Source organism: Carassius auratus, chromosome 27 (genome assembly GCF_003368295.1).
Source record: "Carassius auratus strain Wakin chromosome 27, ASM336829v1, whole genome shotgun sequence".
Taxonomy (NCBI): Eukaryota; Metazoa; Chordata; class Actinopteri; order Cypriniformes; family Cyprinidae; genus Carassius; species Carassius auratus.
The window spans coordinates 18,955,091-18,977,373 of record NC_039269.1 but is presented as its reverse complement, the minus strand read 5'-3'; the positions used below and the strand labels follow the sequence as shown (position 1 = coordinate 18,977,373).

Here is a 22,283-nt window from a genome sequence, read left to right as displayed (position 1 = left end):
AACATATATAATGTATGTATACATGCACACACATACACATGACATCTGGTTTAGTTAACGGTTCAGTTTTTGTTCCTGTTGTTGCATGTGGCACCTGTGCTGTGCAGTGCTGTGGGATGCTGGGAACAGAAGCCACGGGCTGCACTCTGATGGCTGGTCTCTTGTCCTCGGGACCGGCTCTAAGGCTGCTGTAGGCCGGGGGTCCCAAACACGTCTGTCTCTGCAGCAGCTGCAGGATATTCTGGATGTCTGACGTCATCTGACACTCTAACCTGGTGAGACAGGAACCAGAGCGCAGTGAAACTCACCATACATTCATAGATCTCTGTGACAGGATGAAACATGTGTTGTTCAAGTTTCTGTAACTACACTAATATTCAAAGGTTTGGAGTCTGTAATGTGTTTGTTCAATATAATAACATTATTCAGCAAGGAAGCATAAGAGATTGATCTTAAGTGACAGTAAAGACATTTTGTTACAACGTTTTCTACTTTAAATAAATGCTGTTATAACAACACCATTGAGCAGCGAATCAGCATATAAGAATGATTTCTGAAGATCATGTGACACTGAAGACTGGCGTAATGATGCTGAAAATACAGCTGTGCATCACAAGAATAAATTAAATTTTCACACAGAAAGAAGTTATTTTATTCTGTAAAAAAATTTCACAATAGTACTGATTTTACTGTATATAAAAAAATAACAGACCCTAAATTACCAAAATAAGACAAAGTAATCATAAAAATATTTTATGTGACGTGCATCAAATGGTTCCTATAATTGGTTTTAATTGTATAATTGCAGTAAAAAGTCTTTAATTCTGTTAACCCTTCATATAGTGGTTCTGTTGTTCATTTTTGGATAAACAATGTGTGCAAACTTAGAAAACATTAAATAAATAATAAGCTACATATTAAAATAAATAATAAATATTTAAGTAAGTTAAATAAAAAAAATAAAGTATTTTATATTTTATTTTAATTTTATATTATTTGTAATAGTCAAAAATACACTGTATGGGTCAAAAACAAATATATTTTAAGCCAAAAAATAAAATACAAAATAAAATTAAATAGGATAATAAGTAAAAATCCTGTCCCATGAAGATATTTTGTAAATTTCCTACCGTAAATATATAAAAACATAATTTTTGAATAGTAATATACATTGCTAAGAACTTCATTTGAACAACTTTAAAGGTGATTTTTCAATATTTAGATTTCTCTGCTCCCTCAGACTTCAGATTTTTAAATAGTTGTATCTCAGCCAAGTATTCTCCTGTCCTTACAAACCATACATCAATGGAAATCTTATTTATTCAGCTTATGACTGAATTATGACAATTACCTTTATGCCTGGTTTTGTGGTTCAGGGTCACTTTTATATAGCTCTTTTCACAAAGTACTACTTTCAAATGCTTTACAGAAGATAACTGCAGTAAGTCTTTAATTCTGTAAGCTCTTCATGTAACAGTTCAATGTAATGAAATGGTGCACGGTTGATGTGTGTTGACTGTTGTTGTCCAGCAGGGGGAGATCTTGCACTGATCTGTCAGCATTGCATGCATCTGATTACTTGTTTCCAATTCATCACTTTACCTGCTAAACTGTCATGATGAAGTTATTGATGACCTAGTTTGTAGGGCAGAGTAGAGAGAGAGAGATGATTGCTTCAAGCATAGAAACCATGAGCTGGCCTTTCACGAGCATTTCAGAAGGGCACTTTCATTATTAACACTCCTTAAAATTGACACCTGAAGCTTGAGGAGGCATGTTCATTTTCCTTCCAGATAATGGATGTGTGCGGAGGGAGTATGATTTGAGTTCAGCGGTGTGATATGAGGGTTGCTCAGAAGTGTGTAAGACACACCTAATCATTATAACAGAGAGTCAGGAAACAAAGGAATAAGACCATCCCTCCTTCCCTCCTTTCTTGGAGTCTGCAGGCTGGCGATGTTCCTTCCGTCTTTGCGCACACGCAGCCCAACGACACTGAAGCAAAATGATTTCTTGAGCTGAATTGAATGGTTAGCATTTGCAACACAGAGCATCTAATAATTTTCCGTATGGAACTGAAGCTGTAATAAATCTTGTGTGCAGAAATACACAAGTGTGGATTCAATTTATGAGACGCAGAACGCAGCTGTTTCAAGTTCATAGCGGAATCATGCTGAAATGTGTGTGAGTGTGTGTGTGTGTGTGTGTGTGTGTGTGTATATATATATATATATATATATATATATATATATATATATATATATATATATATATATATATATATATATATATATATATATATATATATATATATGCTCTTGTTTTTTGTGTCATATCAGGACACAACTCTGTATAATGACATGGGTATGACACAGGTATTACAAGGAGAGGGTGACTTATGAGGACATAACCATGTCCCCATTTTTCTAAACGCTTATAAACCATACAGAATGAGTTTTTTTGAGAAAGTAAAAATGCACAAAGTTTCCTGTGAGGGTTAGGGTTAGGTGTAGGGTTGGTGAAGGCCAATAGAATATACAATATACAACGAATAGTAATGGTCCAAAAACAGGCTTCATTGTCTTCAATAAAAACCTAATGTTAGATGTTTTGGTTGAATGTGAGCTGTACTTGTGCTTGTGAGGTTTCATCTGATTCTGTGCTGTAAGATGTGTGATGTGGCGCTCAGCTGATGCAGGGTTTTGCTGCCTGGTGTGTCTTTCTCTGTAAGCCAGTGTTACAGCTAAAAATACCACCTGCTGTGATTCTGCTGCTCCACTGTCTGTGTGTGTGTGTGTGTGTGTGCGCTTTAACTGCCGTTATCTAAACTTGTTTTGTCAGCTGAGGCTAATTTTCATGTGCATGTGAATGATAACCACAAGCAATGTTTTTATAGTAATGTTTACTGCAGGCGTGCATGTGCTTAGTGTAATTTGTTGTAGTGTACGGAAGACTCGCACAGCTCTCACAGATGCACACAGTACTTCACCATTTCAAATGTTTCTTAAAGGTCCCCTGAAGTGCCCTGAAACACGCAGCATTATATTATGTGGTGACATAATGTCAACTGAAACAGGAAGACAGGGCGGGGCATATTGAGCAGCCCCGCCCCCTTTTTAAAATAGTGTTTTGTTTATATCTGCTCAGGCCAGAGTGGTTGAGCTCGGTAAAGCCGCATTTGACAGCCACAGTCTTATTGATTCAATATGAAACTCTTAGTAAAACAAAAAAGTGATCATAATCATGCTTAGACTGTGTAGTTTTAAAAGTGTTTAATATATATGCCGACGATACATTAAAATATAATGGTAAGACACACCTGATTTGGAGCACACTGGCTTATAGATAACTTCAAGACTAACATATTGATACTGACACCCAAAAAATGTACATGTTATACATAAATGTTACATATGACTCAAGGGAAGCTAACATGATAAAAAAAAATAAACCGAAATAATGTATTTAATGCTATACAGCAATGCAGCATTAGTTTGTGTATTTGTGTATGAGTATTTTATTTTTAATAACTGTCCTATATATTTTTATTTAATAAAATTAGTAAATAGTAAAAAATTACTTTAACAATGGGATAGATTATTACAAATTTAAAAAGATTTAATTAGATTTTTTTATTTAATTCATGTATTTTTTTAATTATTAAATACATTTTTTATAATAATTATTTGTATTATTTAATTATTAAAACATACAAAAACAGTGTTGTGTCATAATGATGAACATTAAGTTATATATATATATATATATATATATATATATATATATATATATATATATATATATATATATATATATAAAACCTATATTAACTTTCATTCATCTGATGCATTCATGGTATGTAATGCCCACTTTTCCACGCATTCACTTCCCATTTAAATAAAATTAATTCAGGGCATGCAATCACAAGTTTGTGTTTCTGATCATATTCAATGCAATGCATTGTTTCCTAATGAAGCGTGATCTGGGTTTTACCTGCTCAGGTGTTCCTGCAGTTGGTCTAGTCTCTGCTCCACTTCTCCGTACGTGACGTCACAGTCCAGATCATCATCTTGAGCGGCGCCGTGCTCCTGTGCAGCCGTGTCCATGTCTGCTTTCACACTGTCAGCTACCCATCCATCAGTCTGCATCTCTGAAACAGATAAGATACACACACATTACTGTTGTGTCATTTCATTCAGTTTTTACTTTATAGACAGAATCCTTTTTGTTTTGTATCCTATTTGATGCATCTGGCTTTTACGCATCATATGTGACCCTGGGGCACAAAAGCAGTCTGAAGTCTCTGGGGTATATTTGTAGCAATTGCCAACAAAACATTGTATGGGTCAAAATTATTGATTTGTCTTTTATGCCAAAAATCATAAGGATATTAAATAAAGATCATGTTCCATGAAGATATTTAGTAAATTTCCTGCCGCAAATATATAAAAACTTAATTTTTAATCAGTAATGTGCATTGCTAAGAACTTCATTTGAACAACTTTAATGATGATTTCCTCAGTATTTAGATTTTTTTGCATCCTCAGATTCCAGATTTTCAAATAGTTGTATCTCTGCCAAATATTGACCTACCTTAACAAACCATGCATTAATGTAAAGCTTATTTATTCAGCTTTCATTTACCTATACATATGAATTAATATAATTGACAGTTAAGACTGCTTTTGTGGTCCAGAGTCACAAAAGTGAGAATATGGAGCTAATACGTGAGGAGGAAAAAACATTTTATTCAGAGGCATGCAATTCTTTTAACTTGTAAATCAGCAAGAAATGATCTTGATAATAGTTTAGCCGAATACTTACATAAAATGAAATACACTAAATATCAGCCATCGGTCTATATCTCCAGTAATATGTCTTAGTATGAGTATATTTAAATGTATTTAGATTATATTTAAATTTAATATTCAAAACATATATTGCAAAGCAATACAAAGAGTGTTTATCTTGAAATACTACTTTCAGTAATATATTGGTAGTAATTGCATACTTCAAATTCAAAAATCAAGGAAGATTATAAAAACTGCATGTTTTTCAGCCTGAAAAGCTTTCTATCATATGACTATGAAAAGATCAGAAAAATAGTGTACAATGTTATATCACCTTTTAAACAATTTAGTTGTGCTTTTCGTCCTTTTTGGTGTTTAACAGTCTCAATTATGGCGTGGGTTCAGAAAGGCATGAAGGGAAATGATTACGACATTTAAATTGTTGGGGGTACAATTGCTTTAACATTACAATGGCATGATAATCATATTGAGTCGAGTGTGTTTGTGCACGTGGAGGGCATTTTCCAGTAGTTTGCGTGGCTGAAGCGCAGGAGGGAACACTGTGTGCTCGTTCAGGAGAGTTAGGGAAGATCTGGCCGCTGGATTTTCCTAAAGCTTGTAAAACGGGCCGCGCTGTGCCTTAAGCTCCTGAAAGACCCTGTTTACCGTGGCATGTACCTCTCTCTCTCTCACTCTTTCTCTCTCTTGCTCATCATGCTGCTTTAGCCTGGATTTAGGAACAGACCGATGCGATCAATTCTTTTTATATTTGCGTCCGAGCTCTGTTTCCTTTTATATCCTGTCGAGCAGTGTTTTAAGGACTAACATGTCTGAAAAGTTTTAAGGACGAATGTGCGATGGTTTGTTTGTTTTGAAGTCATCCATCAAACTGAAAGCCTGCTGCTTCTGAAAGCTGAAAGCACCGAATGTACAGAGTATTTTAAAACGTGTGAAGGTCGATATACTTTTATTTTTTATGACATCAAAAAGCGACAGAGGAGTGTAAATAATTTATCATTTCCAGGTAGAATAAATTGAAAAGTTTAAAAATCGACATTAGAAAATATACAGTTACATTTAAAAAGTTGATATAAATGATCAACTAAATGATAGAAAATACAAAATTATTAATTAAAATTAATGGCTATAAATATTGCCATCAAGAAAAAAAATTAATACATTTATATGTACATATGTAAATACATTCATATAAAAAATATAATATAAAAACTGCAGAACATGGCACATTGGTAATATATGATTTCTATAAATATGTTAAATATGATGCCATCAGAGTGTATATATATATATATATGTATGTATATGTAATACTAATCAATTTAAAGTCAAAGATTGAAAATAAAAGTTGAATCAAATTGAACAATTAAACTGTTAGTTAAAAAAAGATGAATAATTTATTTCTATAATGAAATATAATGTGCTCACCAAACGTCTGTAGGGTTTTGGACGATCAGCATAAATCGTTATTATTTTGTGATGATTCTACATCAAAAAGGGACAACTGATAGAACATGTTATTTAAGCAAATTAATATATATAAAATAAATAAATGGTACACTTCAACAACAGCTACAAGTAAAACATTCCCTGTACGCAAAGAAATAAGGATTTACGCTGAGGTTTTTCCTGTCATGATCTGCTCTATAATATTTGAATGGCTAGATGATGACAGATTCACACATCGATCTCATTAGTGACTATTAGCGACTTGAGCTGTGTTTGTGAATAAAAGATGTTTGTGACTGAATGCCCAAGTCAGACTCGATGAGATCCACTGAAACCTTTATTAAGCATAATGGGCTTTTTGGGAAACAGACAGGAGAGCGATGTCTCGCAAACAAACCACGTAATGAGCACAATCTTCCCCTAGACTTGACCTTACTCGGTTTTTAACTGACTTTGACATTTGTCTCCAATTCCCAGCCATGTGCATCAGGCCAAATGAGTTTTTGAATGAATTAGGAGATAATGTATGGTGTATTTGTCCCTTCAGATTTGAAGCGACAGTGAACGAACTCTGAATGCTCACCATCATATGTGGTCTTCTCCATGTCTTCAGCAGGAGGACTGCAGGTGTAGCTCTGTACTGATGGATACTCTGTTATACCTGCTCCCAGAAGCCTTTGCTGTTCCTCTCTGGAGGTGTGACGGTCCTCTGAGCTTCTCTTAGAGCTGAGACGAGACTCTCGCCGCTCCTTCTTGCACTCGCTGTCTGTTTCCTTCAGGCTTCCTCCTACGGGACGATCGGTCAGAGGTACAAAATGTACTCAAAAACAAATTCTGGGACAGACTCCATGGAAAACAACAACAAGAACACTGTACGAAACATGTTTTTAATCCGAAAGAGTTTCAGAGCACACTGAAAATAATATACTTTGGACCTATATATATATATATATATATATATATATATATATATATATATATATATATATATATAATTTTTGAATACATGCATATATTTAAGGAAAATATGTTATATTTGTATATTAATTATATTTATATATAATATAAATTGTATATATAAATACAGTGTATATATATATATATATATATATATATGTAAATGCATGTAAATATTTTCAAAAATTATAGCGTAAGAATGTATTTATATTAAAGATACATAATAAATATACACAGTATACACACTAAAACTTTTATTTTGGATGCGATTACTCGTGATTTATTGTTTGACAGCACTAGTTCAAACCAGAAATTAATTTAATTTAAAATAAACCACAAAATATTTATTTTCCAAACACACTGAAAAACATTCATACTAAGTAAAATGATTACATACTTAGTAATTTTTTGGTTTATTTGTTTTTATTATGCTAAAATGTTACTTATTGTAGGTCATTTATTTTTATTTTTTTTTCATTTTATTTTATTATTAATTTTAATTTAACAATAAATAAATGCTAAATTAGCTATAATATGTAGGTAGAATTTTCACTTAAAATAAAGTAAAAAACATAAATGTATTCGTTTTTTTTTAGTTCAATACAAAGTGTTCAAATATTATTTTCCAAAGACAAAATCATTCATAACAAGTAATTTATTATAAAGACCCAGCTGTAGTTTATATATATATATATATATATATATATATATATATATATATATATATATATATATATATATATATATATATATATATATATATATATATTTATATATATATATATATATATATATATATATATATATATATATATATATATATATATATAATTGTTTATTATATAATTATAATTACACAATTATTGTTTTATAACTTTTGGATTTTTACAACTTAATTTGACCATAAAAGCCAAATTAGTTTAAACTAAATTATAATATTAAAGTAGAATTTATACCCTAAAACTAAAAGCATTTTGTTTAGTCAACATGTAATTTATTTTACCCACTATAAATAAAAACAACTTTGGAAGACCTTAATGATTATTTTGCTGCCTTGTTAAAATATGCATAATATTTTCTGTTATGTACAAAAATAAATAAATAGTAATAGTAAAACTCACAACTTTTTTTCTAGCAAAAATTGTCCATTAAAAATACTATTTAATGGCATAATAATTGTTTAGCATTACAGAAATGTGAATTTTACCTGTCGTTGTTTAGTATAGTATACACGATTAAGACATTCAGAGCTCAGAGAGAGTATTTATGATCAGTGAGGGTCAAAAACTAAATGGTGTTTCCAGTCACTTTCTCAGTACATTAACCAGCATTAAGCGGTTTCCTCATAACAGACATTTATGAGGTCATAGAGACACTTCACATATATTTTGTCTTTGTCCTTGGAGTTCAGAGTAAACTGATTTTATTACCATATATTTGGTTCTCCCTGGTTGTTGTAGTAGTGCATTTAAGCCATGCTAAGTGTTTTTCCACGCAAAGCATTTTAAAACGTCCACACAGTGTTTTAAGAGCTCACCAGAGATATAGATGATCATCATGATTACAGCTATAAAAAAATAACAGTTTATCCTGCAAGAATGCATCTTCAAACAAATCATACAACTCTGTGTGTGCTGTATATATATATATATATATATATATATATATATATATATATATATATATATATATATATATATATATATATATATATTTACACATATATATATATATATATATATATATATATATATATATATATATATATATATATACATAATACATTTTATTTATAATTCACTTTTCTCACACCCTAAGCGCTACAACAATGTAAAAAACAAATTAAAATGCTAAATTCTCTGGATAATCTGGAGTGGGGCTGATAAAGATGAAGAGAATCAGCAGAGCGAAGAGGACGAGAAGACATGTAAGAGGTAACTAAATCACAAACATAAGAAGGAGCCAATTCATGCACAGCTTTATAAGTTAAAACAAGTGTTTTAAACTCAAGACGTGATTGAACTGGAAGCCAGTGCTAGTTACAGACGACACCACTGTTAGTTGTTAGGCTGTTAGTGAGAACACGTGCTGCTGAGTTCTGAATATATTGAAGTCCTCTGATAGATTTTGCTGATAGACCAATGTAAAGAGAAGTGCCCTAATCAGTTCTTGAAGTGATAAAAGCATGGATGAGACTTTCAGTATCAGGTGCAGAAAGGAATGATCCAATCCTAGCAATATTTCTGAGATGATATGATGAAATGCTGATTTAGTAACACTCCTAATGGGAGCCTCGAATGTCAAATTATCATCAAATATGACACCAAGGTTACGAGCTTGTGTAGACGGCAGTACAGAACTGTTATCCAGTGTCAGATTAAAAATGCTACTTTTTTATGGATGGCTGCTGGTGTTCCAATAAGAAGAACCACAAGGGACAACCCATTCCTAAAATGCACAGCGGTGCACAGACCATTTTCCTTTGTTAAAATAGCAAAAGTGGAATTGGACACCCTCTGAGTGCACCTGCACCGTGCGCTTTACACTTTGCATTTAAAACGTTAAAATAGGGCCCTCAGAGCTATTTAATTTTTTCCTGCAAACATTCAGAAAGGATTGCAGAACAAACTGTAACATCAGACTTTGAACTGATGTATATTTGGATATCGTCAGCATAAAAAATGATAACCAAGACCATGTTTTCTAATGATTTGAGAAAGCATATAAATGCTAAATAGTACGGGCCCCAAAACAGAACCCTGAGGGACACCATATTGGACCTGACTAATGTCTGATTTGTTATTTCCCAGAACAACAAGCTGGGATCTATTTGTAAGGTAGGATCTGAACCAGTCAAACACAGTGCCAGAGATAATGAGTCAACTCTTTAGTCTATTAAGTAATATAGAGTGACATACTGTGTCAAATGCTGCACTCAGGTCTAATAAAACCAAAATGATAGAGGCACCTGAGTCAGATGAGACCAGGAGGTCGTTCATAACAAAGCGCTCTCAGTACTGTGCTTAAAAATCTTGTTTGGATTTGCAGCATCATCACTTATCATACATGAATAGTATTCAGCTCTCCCTCTCTCTATACACACACACACACACACACATATATATAGGCTATCAGCACACACAGAGTTGTATGATTCGTTTAAAGAAAAAAATATATAGGTTATGAAGGCTTTTTATTCATTAAGGACACACAAAAAAATTATTAAAAAGTGACAATAGTGACATTTATAATGTTACAAAAGATTTATATTTCAAATAAATGCTGTTCTATTAAAGAATCGATTCATCAAAAAATCCTGAAAATAAAATGTATTCAAATGTATCACAGCTTCCACCAAAATATGAAGCAGCACAAGTATTTTAAACATTGATAATAAATTATTAATAATAAAACATTAATAATAAAATAATTATTGAGCAGCAAAATTAGAATTTGAAGGATCTTGTGACACTGAAGTAATGATGCTGAATTCAGGTTTACATTACAGGAATAAATTTCATTTTATAATATATCGCAATTTTTATTTTATTTTTTATTGTAGAAGTACTTCACAATATTACTGTTTTTACTGCATTTTTATCATGTAAATACAGCAAAAGATTTTTTAGATATAATAATTTTTATACATTACGGTGCATTTTTGTAATGTGTGTTGTCTTTACTAATCTGAACTGAAACTGTAAATTGTAACAATTTTTACCCTTAAATTCCTGCAATGGTGTGATATAATTAATAAACAGATCATATTCACCTTTGGATGGTTTGCGTTTAAAGGAGATCTTCCTTCGGCTCTTGGTCTCCTCTCCGTCTGAATCACTGGCTGGTGAATAAGTGGCCTAAACAAACAATAATAATAATGATGATTTAATTTAGTCTATTTAGTGTGGTTAATTTCTAGCTGTTGATGGGAAGAACCTTTGAACTGTCATCCCGCAGGTTAAAGGTCAGCTCCAGATTGGTGAGGAAATAGTCAGCGAACTCTGGATACATGTCCAAAACCTCCAGGAGCTCCTCTCTCTGGATGGTGTGCAGGTCACAGTAGCTGAGCGCTCGCACATCTGCGTTGGACTTCCCGGGCTTCGCATACAGGTGGATCATCTCGCCGAATATGTCATTCGTACCTGGAGAAACAAAAGACACATTCAGGTTTGGCATATCATAAGTCTGCATGGTATTTTTGGACAAATGTTGGATTATCTGGACAAGTGCTGTGACAGAGATCTGTCTGTGTGCATGTGGTAGCATGCATCTGCGCTGGATTTCAGATGTTGATTGTGTCTGTATAAGCGTGTCTGTGCAAGCGGTGTCAGTTTAGGTCAGAATCTGTGCATGCGGATTATCTCCGCAGAGATTATGAATCAGATGATGTCAGGTATAGTATATGCTCTTATTAAATAACAAATGATTGTTCCCTTGCTTTTGTTTAAAGGCCTCATCGTCGGGGTTTCTGTTGGGCTTAAGGTCCGAAAACGTCTTAAGTTGCATGTTCACAAATCAAGGCCATAAAAAGGTTAGAGCCAAAAATCTTGAATTTATAAAATAATGGCATTAAATGTTGCATGCAGTTCAAAAAATGAATATAATTTTTTGTATCTTCGTCTCGTATTCGAGTATAAATATCTACATTTCCTTAAAGCAAGATACATTTATTTGAGATGCAAAATCAAGATTTTAAGTAATGTTTTCTGAGAAATTGAAAACCAAAACCATACATAAACAATTTTAGTACTAGAAATAAACAACAAACTGAAATGAAACAGAAAAACTACTATATTCAACGAGTTAAACATGGGTAAAAAGTACACACAAACACACACACACACACACACACATATATGTATATATACAAAACTACTAAAACGGACAATAACATAAAACTTTACAATTTGATTAAAACTAAAATAAAATAACTAATTTAAAATATTAATAAAAACTGCAACAGTTTTTGAGTGAAACTTTTTATCCCTTAACTGATCTTAAAGTCTTACATTTTCTTTCATAAAGCTTGGAGAAACCCTGAGAATACGGGATTTGACATGTTTTTGTGATTTAAGATGGTTTAAGTCGATCATGAAAGCCTGTATAGTTTCCTTAAATGTTATTTTTAGGAAACTGAAAAGAATAAAGAATAAAGCCTGACTGTAAAATTTTCAAAGGTGTCACTGTTATATTTGCCAACTGAATTCGATTCTTCTTTCCTCTGTTTGCATCCCGCATAGTGGTTAGTCTCGTCTTCTTTGCATATATTTAATAATTTATGCCTTTACTGTATTGATTATTGTGTGCATCTGAAAACAGGACATGTGTTGAGTGACATGACAGATGTGATGCAGCATATCATTGCTGCAGAACCAAAGAAATTTAGTAAACAATGAAGAACCTAACCGCACACAACTGTCTGTGGTATGTAATATATATATATATATATATGATAAGGCTGCATATATTTAATAAACTTCTGCTTATTGTCAGAGTTGTGCTTGTAAACTGTCAGGCTACTTCATATTTTGGTGAAAACTTTCATTCATGATCCTTTGATGAAAAGATACTTTTGTAACATAAATGTTTTCACTGTCACTCTTAATTAATTTAATGCATCATTGCTGAATAAAAGTATGAATTTCTTAGCTTAAAAAATCTTACTGACGCCAAAATTTTGAATAAAAAGTATATAAATATATATATATATATATAATATTAATTATAATACTACAAATAATACACACACATGGAATATTCTTGCTCGAGAATTTTGATTAAAGTGTCACTTTTCTCCTTATAAATGACTATTTTAATCAATATGTCTCATAACTTTGAATGCTCCTCTGGTTTCAGTTGTGTTTTTGTTTATTTTGGTGACGTATAAATAAAGTCTTCCCATCTGCCTGCACTTGAGTCTTCGCCTCTTGCGATCTGTGACACTACGTCCTTAATAACAATGGATGAAAAGTTTAGAGCCCTACTGATGATTAAGTCTAGAGTGTGTCCACCTTTGTGTGTGGGTCCATACTGAATCTACAGGTAAAAAAAAGCCTCAAGTCCAAATATTCATTTATCACCAATTAACTGTTTGACAAACACTTCCTGCTTGTCCAGATCTGAATTAAAAAAAAAACCTCAAACATGCTCCGAAGTGCCGATCTGAATCAACCGAGTCGCGAACAGGCTCCGAAGTCCCGATCTGAATCAACCGAGTCGTGAACAGGCTCCGAAGTGCCGATCTGAATCAACCGAGTCGCGAACAGGCTCCGAAGTGCCGATCTGAATCAAACGAGTCGCGAACATGCTCCGAAGTGCCGATCTGAATCAACCGAGTCGCGAACATGCTCCGAAGTGCCGATCTGAATCAACCGAGTCGCGAACATGCTCCGAAGTGCCGATCTGAATCAACCGAGTCGCGAACAGGCTCCGAAGTCCCGATCTGAATCAAACGAGTCGCGAACAGGCTCCGAAGTGCCGATCTGAATCAACCGAGTCGCGAACAGGCTCCGAAGTGCCGATCTGAATCAAACGAGTCGCGAACATGCTCCGAAGTGCCGATCTGAATCAACCGAGTCGCGAACAGGCTCCGAAGTGCCGATCTGAATCAACCAAGTCGCGAACAAGCTCCGAAGTGCCGATCTGATTCAACAGAGTCGCGAACAGGCTCCGAATTGCCGATCTGGAAACCTCGATCAAAGAATGTAAAAAATAACTCTATTTCTCTAATAACTCTAATAACTCTACAACTCTATGAAACAATCAGATCACGTATCTAAAAATAAATCGCTATAGTAAAAGAGTGAGTGAAGGAGTAGAGGAGTGAAGTTTCCTACCGTTCTGCTGTGTTTGGTCCTCACTCGCGTCTGACGCTCCGCGGCGCGTCTCCGCCCCTCACACGCGCGTTTACAGCGCTAAATTAATCATCTTTGCTAATTATTATACATTTACTTCATTGTCAGCTTCAGGTACTTCATTTATTATTGTTCAATGAACTGTTTGAAACAAAAAAAGGTTGTATTTCAGTAATAATTCTAAATTATCAAAATAAAATATATAAAATAATGGTTTCTATTTTAATATCCTTTAAAATATAATCTATTTCTGTGATGTGCAGCTGTATTTTCAGCATCATTCCTCCAGTCTTCAGTGTCACATGATCTTTAGAAATCATGAAAATATGATGATTTATTATTAGAACTATTAATAGTTGTGCTATCAAATATTATTTTGGAATCTGCTATACTTTTTTCAGGATTCTTCGATGTATAATTTAATTACATTTTTATTATTAGAATTATCAACAGTTTTGCTGCTAAATATTATTTTGGAATCTGTGATACTTTTTTCAGGATTCTTTGATGAATAAAAAGTTAAGATTAAATAAATAAACTTGATTAAAAGTACAGATACGTAAAATAAAATATTACTCCAGTAAGAGTAAAAGTACTCCTTTTTCAATTTTACTCAAGTGAAAGTACAAAAGTACTCGTTTTTTTATGTACTTAAGTAAAAAAAAAGTAAAAAAGTACTGAAAGATAGATGTTTGCAATTTTATATAGGCTAATTTAATTTTATATTAGCACATTTTTTTAATATAATCCTACTGCTCAAAATACCTGGGATTTTTTCCAAAATAACCACTATATGGAGTCAAGATATATTTTTCTTGTTGATATGGACTACGTTGACGAGAATAATGTTCACTGTGAAGCTTACACTGTGATGTACCTGAGAGAAAACAGAGATGATCTGATTTTCACCAGTAAGAAAAAAGTATTTTAAAGTTTGTGGTTTTATAGAACATCACAGTTATATATGACATGATAATAAGGCCTGAAGTTAGGAAGAACATTTTAAGGAAAATATAATTATATTTTCATAATGATTTTTTTCCTTCTCCAAACCTTGTCTGTGGTGTAAAAACACCCCTGGGTGCATCTCTTCCCCTCTATGATAATTACTGTAGTTACCATGTTCTGAACACCACATCCTTTCTTTTCTCCCCAGATGTAATATATATATATATATATAGGTGGTTGAATAAAAATATTTGGACATTATTTATAAAAATTACCTCAAGTTAGCACCAGCAAGCTTGTTAGCTAGACATTTAGCATCAGCTACAATATTTACTTATTTTCAGTATGGTTATGAATAAACATTCATGTCTGTCTAACCTTACTCGTCTAGTTAATCCAAACAATATAACGTTACTGTTGATAAACAATTTAAAAACAGACGTCATGGTAGCATATTATTAAAACTGTTAATATTACGGCAGCGGGGAATTTGGACATGCATGAGTTATTTTAATTAATCTGTGTTAGTTTAAGGTTATTTTATTTTATTAGCAAAAGCAGGAGTATTTTTTCCCTAGTCATCATCTATTATAAAATGGCAAAAACGTCACCACAGTTCTCCACCAAAGTTCACTCAAGTTATAGTTTATCTAAAAAATCATCGGGCTCTGAGTTGGACCTCTAAATGTCAGGCCCTCGGAGCGATTGTGCTTGAAATAAGCTGCAGGTGACATTCAACTCAATCGGCTAAAACGCCTGACACAGCTGTTCACGAGGGATCACCTCACCATGAAGAAGCAGACACAAAGCACTCTGGGGAGAGGAGAGATGAGAAGCACTTTCTTTTTTTAATGGATCCCGAGAACATCATTAAACACGCGTTCAGGGTTCAACGTCAGTTCGACAGCATTTCAGCATAAATAGTCACTTTGTGAGGTTTGAGAACTTGTTCCCCGTGGCCTTCTGCGCCGTTCTTTGTTTTGACCCTATTATGTCACCGGATCAACCGGCAAATATTCATCAGGGGAAAAAAACAGTGCTTTTAAACGGCGCTGGAGCTCAGAAACACCTGTCAGACACACACCGCTCTCTCTGACACGAACTGCTCGTGTTAAGCTTGTAAGGCTTTCACACAAACTAATGACTGCAAGATTGTGTTCGGAACAAAATACTACCCTACTATTACTATAACAAAATACTATTCCTCCCTCTAAAACACTCGGCAAACATCCATCAGAGGAAACAAAGAGCACAGTGAGAGTAATAGGCTAATGAAAGATATTATACAAGGTTTAAAAATAGTCCACCTCTGATTAAAATAGTCATTTATAAGTGAAAAAGTGATTCCTTAATTAAATATGTAAGGCAGGGATATTCAATTCATGTTATAAGAGATCTACTCTCTGAATCTGAATACACACACACACACACACACACACACACACACACACACACACAGTTTAGCAAGGATTCATTAAATTAATAAAAAGTTTCAGTAAAGACAATTATAATGTTACAAAAATGTTCTGCTTTAAATAAATGCTGTTCTTTTGATCTTTGTGCTTATCAAAGAATCCTGAATCTTTTTTTTTTTTTTTGTAGCATGAATAACAACAAACATAAGGGACTTTAAGGGTTTTTTATTTTTATTTTCCGTTTTCATTTTAATGTTAAAATGTTTTTTTGTGTGTCTGTATTTTTTTGTATAATTTTTATATATGGCTAGTTATAGTTTTATTCTATTCAAATCTATCTATCTATCTATCTATCTATCTATCTATCTATCTATCTATCTATCTATCTATCTATCTATCTATCTATCTATCTATCTATCTATCTATCATTCTACTGTATCTATCTATCCATCCATCCTTCCGTCCGTCCGTCCGTCTGTCTATCTATCAATGTTATATATTACATTTATTTTAATGTTGTAATTTAATTTGATTTGTTCATTTTGCTTGATTCAGAGCCACTTTGCTTTTTTATCAAGTAAGCAATATTTATTTCTCTTTCTCTTTCAACTATAAATATTTGGTGTCCAATTATTTATCTCAAGCCTTCTCTTGCATTGCTTTTAATGTCTTTTTCCTTCAGTGTTTCGTTTAGAAGGAGCGCATGCTCTCGTACCCAGAATGGCCACCACTATGTCATCCTTGAGGATCTCGATGGATCCTCGAGACAGGAAGTAGAGCGCGGTGAGGACGTCCCCGCAGTGCACCAGCGTATCTCCAGGAGGAGCATGGGTGGTTTTGAAGCGCATGGCGAGAGCGCGCAGACATCCTTGAGTTGCACCTCTGAAAGCCTTGCATCCCTGAAGGAGACTTTGGTTCAGATGGAGACAAATATCTGCCTGTAAACACTCAGGAAAGCCCTTTAAGACCTGCAGAGAGATGCGAGAATGAAGGTGAAAAACACTGTACATCAGTGCAGACACTATCTACATCAACACACTGTTATTCTGTAATGTTATAGGCTCTGTTCGGAAACAGAGAGAGATGCCTTACTGTTTATAGCATTGAAACTGATTTCAGTATACTGTTGTCTGGTGCTAACGATTAAGTACTCTTATTATAAATATTAAGTACAGTTTTTGACGTGCACTACTGTGCTTAAGTTTGGGTCAGTAAGATTCTTTTAATGTTTCAGAAAGATGCCTCTTTCTGCTCACCAAGGGTACATTTATTTGATCAAAAATACAGTAAAAATTGTTTGTGGTTCAGTAGGCATGTGTACTGAACAAATACAGTATTATTTTAACCACTGAGCAGAACTTAATTGGAAACTTCTTGTTTGGAAATTGGAAATGTTTTATTTTTTGTTAGTTTTGATAAGAAACAAAGTCTAGTCTTTAAAAATAGTGTCTATTTTTTCAGGATTTTCTGCTCAAGAAACTTTTCTGATTATTGTCAATGTTGAAGACAGTTGTGCTGCTACTGTGATACATTTTATTTTTCAGCAATAGAAAGTTCAAAAGTACAGCTTTTATTTGAAGCAGATTTTTTTTTTTAACCCAATTTTTTATTAGTTTATGAAGACTTTTTTTTGGATGGACTTTTTCACTCAGCATTTTGCAATGCTTTATGGCCTTGGAAACATCACGCTGCCTTCAAATTTGGCCAGAAGAAGAGGCGTCTGTCTTTTTGAACAGCCTTTGTGTCTGAAGTGCTTTTATGATGCTTTAAAAGTGACAATTCACTCAGTTCTGGAACAGAGCCTTGTGTTGAGAGTGTTTTTCCACTGCTAATGAAATTGTTTTGCATTATGATGTTTCTGCCAATGTGTTCATCCAGTTAAAGTGGCAGGAGAGAGACTTTAAACTACACAGACTAATGTTCCAAGTGCCAATTACTGTGCTCATATAAGCGGTGCAATCATCAATTAAAAGAGTTGAAATAATGAGGGCTCAATAATGGCAAACAGAGAAGATTCAGTTTCTTACTAACAGCAGACTTGCTAATCTCCAATTCTCTCCTAACTCAGATTGGCTACTGTGCTTGAATTATACAACAATTTGATCATTTTCATGCACTGTAAACCCCGACAAGTTAACTTAACTCAAATCGTTTGAGTAAACAGATTGCCTTGATTTAAACCCTGTAAGTTTTAAAACTTTGCATTCAAGTAATTAAGTGATTAACTAAGTGCTGATTGAGAATTAGTGATGAACAGCTGCTGTTAACAAACAGAATCACTGAAGAAAAGAGAAACACAAGAACTACTACAACTGACTTCAGACACAGACTTAGATGAAATCAACTGAAATAAAATACATGAAATCTCTCAAGATCTGATTAAACAACCCCACAAACAGCATCACCAGCTCCACTTATTAATAACCAGACTGACTTTATTTCTGTCAGACGTCTACAGAAGATCTTATTGAGAATTAACTAAGGTTTAGATGTTGATTTATTGTTTCATTTGAAGTAACCATGTTAGAGATCAGTGTTTGCTTTAGTTGGGCTCTTGACCCTTGATTTCTGTCTTAGTCTTTTCTCTGGCTGTTATAACTGTGTGTTTCTAAAACACATTTGTTGTAACTCAAAAGCCCAGAAGAAATGCCATCAGATCTTAACCTGTACTTAGGTGTAGGTTGTTATACTTTATATTGGTGATAAGCATCAATTATTGATTCATAAGAAGTTTAATTTCTGATGAAATAAGTGTTATGTAATTTGATTGATTACAGTAAAAGTGATCCTAAGACCCAGTGGTTCTGTAATAAACAGTTAATACAAAGACTTTCCAAACAGTGTGGACTTCTATGGTGTCAATTAGTCACACACAGACATCAATAATCAGAATATGAACCTCAACAATGGTGACCATAAAAAAAAAAATCCTGCAGAGCATGCTGGGCGCCATGGATGAGTTTTGTTCTACAATAGTACCCAGCATGCATTGCAGCATGTTTTTTTGTCACCATTGTAGAGGTTCATATTCTGATTATTGATCTCTGTGTTTGACCAGTTACTTGCATAGAAGACAAAAGTATGTGTACAAAATGTTTATGAAGTTATTTTAAGATTAATTGAATATTACAGAATCACTGGCTCTTAGTTTCATTTTTACTAGGTCCACTTCTAATTACACATCAGAGATTAGACTCCACATGGATCAATAACTGTGAATAATAATGAATAATTACCATCACCTTTATAAAGTATAACAACCTACACCTAGGTACAGATTAACAACTGATGGCATTTCTTCTGGGCTTTTGAGTTACAACAAATGTGTTTTAGAAACACACGGTTATAACAGCCAGAGAAAAGACTAAGACAGAAATCAAGGGTCAAGAGCCCAACTAAAGCAAACACTGATCTCTAACATGGTTACTTCAAATGAAACAAATCAACATCTAAACCTTAGTTCATTCTCAATAAGATCTTCTGTAGACGTCTGACAGAAATAAAGTCAGTCTGGTTATTAATAAGTGGAGCTGGTGATGCTGCAGCATCAAACAAACATGTTTGTGGGGTTGTTTAATCAGATCTTGAGAGATTTCATGTATTTTATTTCAGTTGATTTCATCTAAGTCTGTGTCTGAAGTCAGTTGTAGTAGTTCTTGTGTTTCTCTTTTCTTCAGTGATTCTGTTTGTTAACAGCAGCTGTTCATCACTAATTCTCAATCAGCACTTAGTTAATCACTTAATTATTTAAATGCAATGTACATCTTTCAGTGAACTCAACTGAATTAAGTAAAGAGTACTCATAACTGTTAGTTTTTTCAACTTAAATGGTTTAAGGCAATCAGTTTCCTCAAACGGTTTGAGTTAAGTTAACTTGTCAGGTTTGAGTAAGGCTGTGTCTGAAGTCAGCTGTTGTTCCTTTCTCTCTTTTCTTCAGTAATTATGTTTGTTAACAGCAGGTGTTCATCACTAAAGCTCAGTTAATCACTTAATCACTTAATTGCAATGTATATCTTCTTTCAGTGAACTCAACTGAATTAAGTTCGGAGTACTCATAACTGTTAGTTTTTTCAACTTAAATGGTTTAAGGCAATCGGTTTCCTCAAACGGTTTGAGTTAACATTACTTAAGGATATCTGTTTACTCAAACCGTTTGAGTTAAGTTTACTTGTCAGGTATTACAGTCAAGGCAATCAGTTTACTCAAACGATTTGAGTTGAGTTAACTTGTCGGGTTTTACAGTGTGCACTTTTTATTTGAAAAAGTGTTTTCTGTGTTTTCTGAACACTGATTAGACAGTATCATGAGAATAAGTAGTAGGACATAAATCAATTTTGAAGAACTTATTATTTGATTTGATTTGATTTCTTGTGCTTTGTTTTACATTTTTATTTGATTTCTTAAAGACGATATCACGAGAATAAATGCTAAGATATACATAAAATATCATCAAAAAATACATTAAAAAATAAAATAAAATAAGTTATATTGCCCTACTCTATTTATATATATTTTTTACATTTATTTATTGAAATTATAATGATTTTGATGCACATTTTATTTGATTATTTATTATTATTTTGGTTTCTTAAAGACATAATTACAAAAATTAATTTTATAAATACCTGTATGTATAAATTTATTAAAAAATATATATTTGGAAATTTTGATTACTTTGATGCACATTTTATTTGGTCATTATTTTGATTTTTTTTTTTTTTTTTTGGTTTCACAATATAATTGGAATAAATTAGATATTCATCAAATATCACCAAAAGGCATCTTTTTTATTTTTTTTGGAAATTGTGATACATTTTTACTTTTATTTTCCCTTTCATCATAAATAAAAAAGATTTGCATGAAATATCATCAAAAGTAAAAAAGAAAATGATAATAATAATAATAAAAAAAGATCAAATAAGTTATATTTCTCAGCCAGAAACATTTTTTGGAAACAAGCATTTTCTGCTAAGAGACCTTGAAGAAGAGTGTTAAAGATGCACTTTGTAACTGAGGTGAGCAGAGGGAGGCTGATGTGTATGAAAGAGTCTCTAAAGACATGAATGAAGATGAGTCCTGACTGTATATAAATACCTCCTGCTCTTCCCAGGGCGACGAGGTCATTCCATTTCATATGTGACAGACATGGAGAGAGAAAGAAAGGTGTTGCTTTCAGTACAAACACTTACATATTTACACTGATGTGATGCCATGTGCAAACAGCATTTCACAGATCACTGCGAGGAATAGTTCAGCCAAAAATGTGGATAAAAACTTTGAATTTGGGTCATTTTCCTGATGCAATATTATCATATTGCTTCAGGAGATATGAAATACAGTGCATTCTTTGTATACAGTGTTATATTGGCATCATAAAGATACTATTGGATTAGTTAATATTTTGCAATTTTTTGTTTGTTTATATAAATAGTTCATTATTATTTAATTTGAGATTTTATTGGGTTTAGTTATTTTAATGCACAAATAAAAATGAGAAATATTGCATTTGCAACAAGATTAAAGTTTTTTTTTTTTAAATACATTTTATTTCAGATAAAATAACAGCATGTGGGTTTACATCCATATTAAAGAAAGTAAATAATTAATGAAAATGACTGAATTTCTCCAATAAACGTGACTTAGCACTGGGATTCCCAAACTTATATGTCAGCCGACCCCTTGAATCTGACATGGTGCTAAAAAAAAATAAAGAAAAAATAAAAACTTTTTTTTAGGTAATATTTCAATAGTTTAACAACACATTAACGTTTTGTTGGTCAGTGGTCTAATGTACAGTAAGTAAACAAATAAAATATTTAATCTTTATTATAAAAGTAAGATTATTTTGATTT

The 22,283-nt window shown here is 32.9% G+C and overlaps 1 protein-coding gene across 1 annotated transcript in view; it reads right to left on the bottom strand.

Annotated features, from left to right (window-relative positions):
• Positions 1–22,283, bottom strand: part of LOC113046331 (potassium voltage-gated channel subfamily H member 7-like) — a 41,621-nt gene that overhangs the window by 3,669 nt on the left and 15,669 nt on the right. The window contains exons 6-11 of the mRNA XM_026207221.1: positions 17,147–17,401; positions 11,151–11,356; positions 10,987–11,071; positions 6,841–7,044; positions 3,994–4,150; positions 95–272 (exon numbers count right to left, since the gene is read on the bottom strand). Of these exons, the coding sequence (XP_026063006.1) occupies positions 95–272; positions 3,994–4,150; positions 6,841–7,044; positions 10,987–11,071; positions 11,151–11,356; positions 17,147–17,401 (1,085 nt within the window). The remainder of the gene's footprint in view (positions 1–94; positions 273–3,993; positions 4,151–6,840; positions 7,045–10,986; positions 11,072–11,150; positions 11,357–17,146; positions 17,402–22,283) is intronic.